General features: G+C 35.1%; 1 protein-coding gene across 3 annotated transcripts; it reads right to left on the minus strand.

Annotated features, from left to right (window-relative positions):
- Positions 1 to 203: 203 nt before the first annotated feature.
- On the minus strand, positions 204 to 6725 carry LOC106769136 (two-component response regulator-like APRR2). 3 transcript variants are annotated; one of them, XM_014654622.2, is made up of 12 exons: positions 6278 to 6725; positions 5359 to 5560; positions 4562 to 4641; positions 4200 to 4266; positions 3807 to 3853; positions 3437 to 3514; positions 2797 to 3348; positions 2319 to 2459; positions 1980 to 2243; positions 1770 to 1841; positions 1551 to 1628; positions 204 to 990 (listed from the first exon to the last, which is right to left on the minus strand). In XM_014654622.2, the coding sequence occupies exons 2-12, from the start codon at positions 5486 to 5488 to the stop codon at positions 835 to 837; spliced, it is 1665 nt and encodes a 554-aa protein (XP_014510108.1). In that variant the 5' UTR covers positions 5489 to 5560; positions 6278 to 6725; the 3' UTR covers positions 204 to 834. The 3 variants fall into 3 exon arrangements, with proteins under 3 accessions (XP_014510108.1, XP_022639109.1, XP_014510109.1); XM_022783388.1 differs by having other exon boundaries at positions 5359 to 5636; XM_014654623.2 differs by lacking the exons at positions 5359 to 5560; positions 6278 to 6725 and adding an exon at positions 4045 to 4097 and having other exon boundaries at positions 4562 to 4577.
- Between the last annotated feature and the right edge of the window lie 906 nt (positions 6726 to 7631).

The following is a 7631-nucleotide window of genomic DNA, read 5'->3' on the forward strand; positions in this document are numbered from 1 at the left end:
ACTTTATTCATTTCAAAATTTTGCAGAAAAGGAATAGATGAAGAAACCAAAATCTGCCTCCTACCGTCTTCCACCAACAAAGTAGTTCATAATTTTCGATCCCTATCTCACTGCATTCTCTCTGTTAATGCGTCGCAATGATATCAACGATTGTCTTTGTTATAAGGGAAGAATAAGTAAAAACGAAGAACAAATACGGGATGTGCGACTTAGGATAAGTCGATTCAAATTTGGTAAAAATCAGAACTTTATTCACGACGTGTACCCCATCATCATCTTCATCATTATTAAGCATCCCACAGACCCCCACCCCTCATAGAAAATCACTGTTATGGGTACACTTTATGCCCCCAAAAGTACCACATTCAGAACAATTGATATCCCAGTCACAAGGTTATGCTCATCATGTATTTACAACCACAAGTTTTGAAGAGAGCATCAATGGATGCGTGGCAAATTCTGCACCGCCCATGTTGCCTATCGGGTGTTCACCACTGCATTAAAGCACCCGACTTTTCTCTTCATTTATTACCTGTTACCTTGTTTTGGCATGTGGCTTTGGATAGGAACAAACAAAGTCTACTTGTTGGTTTTCATCATGGAATCTGTAACCAGACAGCGGAATAGGAGAGACCTAAAATTGGTTGGTGGGGTGGTGATGGGACCAAATAAGGTAAAACAAAATAGTCCCAACAACAACTCTTTGTTGGAACCTCATTACACTTAGGAAAACAAAAATAATTGCTACAGGGTGTTATTGATCAGGTGGACCACCTTTTTGGTTGGTCACCATCAGAACAACTCTTGGTGCATGCATTAATGTCACTCTCAATTTCAACCCTTGCTGCTCCTAGGAGGGATGCTGCAAATTCCTTGTCTTGATAACTCAGCCAACACACTGTCTGTCGAAGGGGGTTTCAGGCCCAAAGGCAAGGGTAGCCATGGTTTGCTTACTGCCTCTTTCACAACCTTGTCAACAACCTCCTCTGCCTGCATGCATGCATCGTAACACACTACATATTGTGAGAGATCACAGCCACTTTGTTTCCACTTCACTCAGTTACTAAGACTCAATCAATTCATCCCTGCTGCATTCAACTTTAACTACAACCACACCACTCCATTCACTTCTCAATCAATACTTGTAAGAGAAGAAATTCAATTAAATTTCTCCTATTTTTTTACACAATTTTTCTCACTTTAATCTTTTCTGAAAACTAACTTAAGTTACGCATAAATTAATTTTTATCTTATTAAAGAAACTATTTCATTTTATTTCTTTATTTTCTTCCTGGTGTTTATACAAAAAGTTTATCAAAGACTTAACTTTTGTAACATGCAGCCTTTTAGAAAACCATTTCCAACCTACTCCTACACGTCACCATGCTATTTCATGCAATTCGAAACTCAGTTCAGAGGTTATTTTAGGTCAGGTATGATTTTATCTCAACATGGACTTCCTGAGACGCAATTAGAAAGCATATATACGAGTGACAGGCTAATGGTTACCATGATCGAATAGGAAAAAAAAAACTGAAAGTGTTGCATACCGGATAATGCTCTAAGGAACTTTGTGGCATGGTAAACGTGTGACCTGTTGCATCGGCATTGAGCAATGCAGGCATATTCTGAGATTTGATGAAAAATCTATTATTAGTATCACAGATAAATAACTAGCAAAAGTGAATCGCACATACAGACATTAATCATTAACATGCAAAATACTATAGATACTAGGTTAATATCTTCATTGTTATGCTGATACTCACCTTAGAGCAGGGAAAAGGAGCTTGAGGAGGTGCTACCGGTAACACTGGACAGCCCCATGCATCTGCATGCATCTGAAAGATCAAGTAACCACAGGTAAAACTACATCCATAACCGCAATATCTACATCTCCCAAGCCTGAGAGCTATAACATGGAAGAAAAAACATCAAAACATTATCCTTGAGTTTTGTAAAAAAAGAAAAGAAATTACCCCTGGAAACGGTTTCCAGTGCCAATGTTCAGCAGTAGGCTGCCACAAGGGATAACCAGGAGTGCTCCAAATATGCATGCCAGCCGTTTGAGTGCTAGGTTGTCCCCACATAGGATATATAGGAGCCATAGGATGGGTGCGATTAGAATGATATGGAGGAAAGGCCATAATTGGTCTTTGAACACAATAGCTCCTTTCTCTTTGATTCAACCATTTCCGATCTTCTTCCTTGGGAAAGATTTGTCTCCTATGCATTCTGTACTTCTGTTTATTTAAAAACCTGTTTAAGTATTGCAGATAAGAAATTGATCAATCATAACCTGTAATGTACATAATGACCTGAAGATGGCTTGCCACATTATGCCTTGTCAAGCCCTCCACTTTCATTAATTCTAATATTCTTGAAGGAATGGCTTGATCAATGCTTAGTTGCTCAACTGCCTTCACAAATTTTTTGTGCAGCTCAGGCGTCCAGTCTACCTGAGACCAAAACAAATACCAAAACTGTAACTCGGTGGAAAGAGTACTTGATTTACTATCATAGATTAGTTAAGTTTAACAATTCATTATCAGTTTTCAGTTGTTTATAACTTCATGACTATGAATATGGAATGGAACCATGTCCTAGATTTCTTGATCAACTCCAGGAATGCAAACACAATAAATGGAAACATGGACAGATTAAACACAAGTTTGGAAACATTTTCCCAAATGTGTTACATAGTCACTGTAATTTTCAAGAAAACAGCAGCATGGACAAGTGGATTAGAGGAACAAAAACATCCTAAGAAGAATGAATAGTCATAAAGCAACTTACTTTCATCTTCTTTCGACTTGGCTTTATCTCGCAAGAATCACTAAGAATGCCTACTTTATTTGCAGATTTTGTATTTTTGTCAGGGTTGCTTAGAACCTTTCTTTTTTGTGTATGTTGAGAGGCAATACTCTCAACCTTGGAATCGTCAACTAAATTCACTTCCTCCCTAGGTAAAGTCATATCAGATTTCCTTTCTTGAGGAGTACTTTCAGTTTCAGCATTCAAATTTCCACATGTAGTTTCGACAGATTTAGATTCTCCATCATGTTCCCCACTTTCTTTTTCTGTGGAGCAATTAGTCTGCTCTTGGCAATCACCATCGTCTAACAATCTTGTCCCATGCATCAATTGTGGGGTTGAAGGAGCTGGATATTTATCATTTCCAGGAGACAGTACATCATCATTATCAGTAAACTTGGATACTTTCTCTATATCAATGGATACTCTACTTTCATGTTGTTCATTGTCTGTTGGGAGCTGCAACATAGTCACTAGAGATTCCTTGACAGGTTTAAGTGATTCACACAGGATACTTGTCCCAGAACTGAATGCCTGATTGAGTTTAATCATATGAGAAATTATTATTCTCATATTAAGATAATAGTAAATACCATGGTAGTATCAATACAACATCACAGACCTTGTGAACCACATGCTGCCAGATATTTCTGAGCTTGTCCTCAGAGAGTGGTTTGCTGAGGAACTCAACTGCACCAAGCTTAAAAAAAATATGGAGCCGAGTCAAGAAGTTTGCATTAACAATCAGAACCAAAGGAAAACGTACTTGTCTGGTGAGTTAAAGATCATATTTTTGCGCAAAATATTGAAAAGACAATCCAAATAAGTTATCAGTAATTTTGTCAATAATTAGAATGAATCAAATGTTTGAATTGGCTAACTACAATTAAGAAAAAAAGCCTAACATTGAAATGTAAGATTGCAGTTAGCTTAGCTCAAATAATATGGCTTAATAAGATATTTAAGCATAAATGATGAGGATGTAAGCTCACCGCTATGCACTTCATCATGGTGTTCAGGCAATGGTTGTTAGAAGTCACTACATGAGAAATTGGAAATATCACTGGTAAGAAAGATTAAAATGAGCAGAAAACAGCTTTGAAGCAAACTTTTCCCCATATTTTCCGTGCAATGTTCTCTTTTAGATCATTCACAAATTCAGTTGACAAAAAAACACTAAAAAATGACAAGTTGCAGGTATGAAAACAACAGCATGCAATGCATTACAACCTCTCCCAAATTGCACTTCAAAGGCATATTGATGTTTATCTCCTTATCTGCAACTGGTTTTGGTTCAGCATTCAAACGAGATAATTGATTTTAAAAGACCATTATTATAGACCAAAGATTTATAGTTTTAAAGAACTGACAGAGGTTATACTTACTAATTGTTGGCAAGTCCTTGGCATTCTCAAGAAATTTGAAACCTCCCTGGCTACTGCTCGAACTCACCTGCAATTAGGATGAATGCATTCGGTTAAAAATGATATCATCAAAGTTATAACAATCATAAGATTCAGATATAGAACACTAACAAAGATACAAGAATTCTTATGATAGAAAGGAAAAATATATAGATGACTAAAGTCATCCCTAGTGATTAGACTTCAAAAACTTTCCACTTATACCAATGAAAGAAGTATATTTTATTAAGTTTGGCAGTAACAAAGACCTTCATTTTCTAATTTTAAATTTTGCAATTACGGCACAATGATTTTTCATTATATAGAAAATGAAAATCCATTACCTCTACTATGGCAATGTGGAAGCTTTCAGGTCTACTTGAGATTGCTGACAAGGCTTCATTCTCATCGCAGAATGTAGAAACTGTACAGAAACACGAAATTTACTAAACAAATGAGCAGAGAAAACAAGCATGTACAAGAAATGGCAGGGATGCGGAAGACAAGGAGCAGATAGTAAAAGAACCATGCGACTTCAATAAAAATCAAATTATACTTGGGCTGATCCTCAAGACATAAGATATAATTTCAGTTAAACTTGTTTCATGAAGCCTTTTTTTACTAATAAATCCATGTCTAGGCAACTGAAAGGACCGTCAATGTGCAAAATTAGTGTAGACATGATAGTTCAGACACAGATAACTAACCATTTTTTATACTTCAGATCTTTACAATTTAGCCTGTATCATTCAGATTACTGACAAATTTCAGTTTTGAAAACACTAACAGTTTTAGTGTAAATAAAAACTTTAGCAGTTTCTTAAGATGCAAAGGAATCCCATATGTGAAAACACTGAGCATGCAAAAAATAAGGTGGAAGGAATTGTTTCAAATTTTCAAGGCTCCAAAGGGTAACTAAATTTTGTCAAAATTTCTAGGCTCCACAGAGGAACTAAAATCTGAGACCACAATTATACCAATTGACCATATACGAATTGTAAAGCAATGAGGCTTTACAAGATGCCATCGGATAGAAAGATGGGACCAACTTACCCACTATGGGCCATACGTGGGAATTGTTAGATGTCGATAAAGAAGTGAGCCATGCCATAACAAAAAGAAGGAATCCAAAAAGTCGTACCATTATAGTCCATGGCTTCAAGCTTTGCTCTTATCTCGGCAGCAGAAATGCTGTCTCCCTCAAGAAGAAGAACCTTGAGTCCTTTGGGAAAATCTTTCCATTCTTGTAAATCATTGGCAGTGAAAACCATAGCTGGCTTGGCATCGTTTCTCAGTCTCCCACGGAAAGTAAAAGATTAATACCGCTTATCAAAGTCAAATTCCTTCAGCACAACCATGAGATCACAAGCTTGATTCAGTTCGCCAGGCTTCAGCATAAGACTTCATAAAATTTTAAAACTAAACAAGAAAAAAAAAAAAAACTCCATTGCATACTCAATTTTGTTCAAATGGTAAACAGCTCCTAAATAGCCAACAGAAAATGCAGAACACTGGCATGAGACCTAAAAGTCCCGAAACAAGGTTCAGATCAAAACTGTCGTACCCTTCGATCATCAGTGAAACAGCTGGGAGATCACAAAAAACAGAATCCCACCAATTTTTTCAGGAAGCATTTTCTACGAAAACCAGAATCAAAGACTCTCCATTTGATTCCCAAATATCTCATTGCTGATTCCGCTTTCACAGAACAGCAAACAGACAAATATGTCATCGCAGAAACTAAGATCCCACGAAGACCAAAAAAAAAAAAAAAACTCAGCTACCACTCATGACAGAAAAACAAAAGAAGAAGACTTTACAACAAAAAACGGGTCAGGCAAGCTATTCACATCCGTGAGTCCAATAAACAAGCTGAAGACTCAAAAGGGTAGACATGCATGCACATATTTTAATTCAAAATGTACAAAACTCAAAGAAGCAACAAAGGTGAACACTTGGACTTGATCCGAGAGAGAATTGGCATGCAAACAAAAAAAAAAAAAAAACATATAAAGAAGAGAGAAAAAGAAAGATGTTCCTTGTGAAGCCATTTTCATTACCTCGGCATAAAAGAAAATGATTGTTCAGTTCCATTGCTTAAGCTTTGTTCTTTCTCCTCTTATTGCATTTGTAATAAACAGACGAGGAAGATGGAAGGAATGGAAGTTAAGGGAAGAGGAAAGTTAAGTGGCGACTTTGGATGGTAGTTCCTGTGACCACTGAGCAGTTGCCATCAGCAGTTACGGACCACAAGTAAGGCTCTCAAAAACCTTTCTGCCACTTCTTCAAAGGTTAATATTCCAACACTACCCTTCTGCTGGGGATACCAGCAACTTCACCCATCAACCAAGAAGAAATGGTTGCAGGAAAACACCCTCAACTACTTATGACGGTAAAACTTTAAGGGAATAGTTTCTAATTGGTGTTGGACTTTTAGAGGTTTAAACCATTTTTATGATAAAGTAACATAACTTCATAAGGTGTCTCTTCCTCATCAGTGCCATTAATGGAGTTCTTTTCATACTATTTATTATCCATTTATTTCTCTAGAAAATAGTTTTATCAATTTATAGTTGTTGGGTGCCCAATCATGGTGCATTGATATTATCAGATGGAATAATCTTCCACTAAGCAAGTAGATAAATATTTCATGTACAAATAAAAAAGGTTTGCAAAGTTAAAAGGCAATGCAGTGCATTAAAGGAGAAAGGTAATATAAATTTTAAAACTTAACAGTCAAAAAAGAGTTCAAAGGAACATGTTTTTACTTCTTATTTTTAGTAAGAAATTTTGTTTAAAGTCTCGCATTTTAAAAATTAAATTAGAATTTATTATATACATATTTTTCTACCAATAGTAACATATAACTAAACTATAAAAGGATAATGATATTTAGACAACATTTTCTTGACAACATTTGAACATTGATTACGTAACATTTGAACATTGATTACGTGTTAATCTGTGATTGATAAAAAATTACTCCACAATCAATAATAATAATAATCATAAACATTATTGTAGAGTAATTTTTGACCAATCACAGATTGACACATAATCAATGTTCAAATGTTGTCAAAAACATGTTGTGTAAATATCATTATCCATTCTAAAACGATAGTCTATACATAACTGAGTCCTAACGATATTATTTTAATAAATTTGAAATAAAAAATTACAAAGTTCTAAAATAATTCTAGATAAATTTATGACTATATTATGTAATAATTTAACAAACATTTAATATAATCCATTATTAACTTAAATTATATATATATATTAGAACAATTATTTGAATAAAAATATTTTCAAATATATTTTGTTGGGAAGAGCTCTATGAATTGTTTTTATTCGCATTGAAAAAAACAGTAGTTTTTGATTATTTTTTTCATTTATAGTTTAGTTTTAAATTGA

This window comes from Vigna radiata, chromosome 7 (assembly GCF_000741045.1).
Source record: "Vigna radiata var. radiata cultivar VC1973A chromosome 7, Vradiata_ver6, whole genome shotgun sequence".
NCBI lineage: Eukaryota > Viridiplantae > Streptophyta > Magnoliopsida > Fabales > Fabaceae > Vigna > Vigna radiata.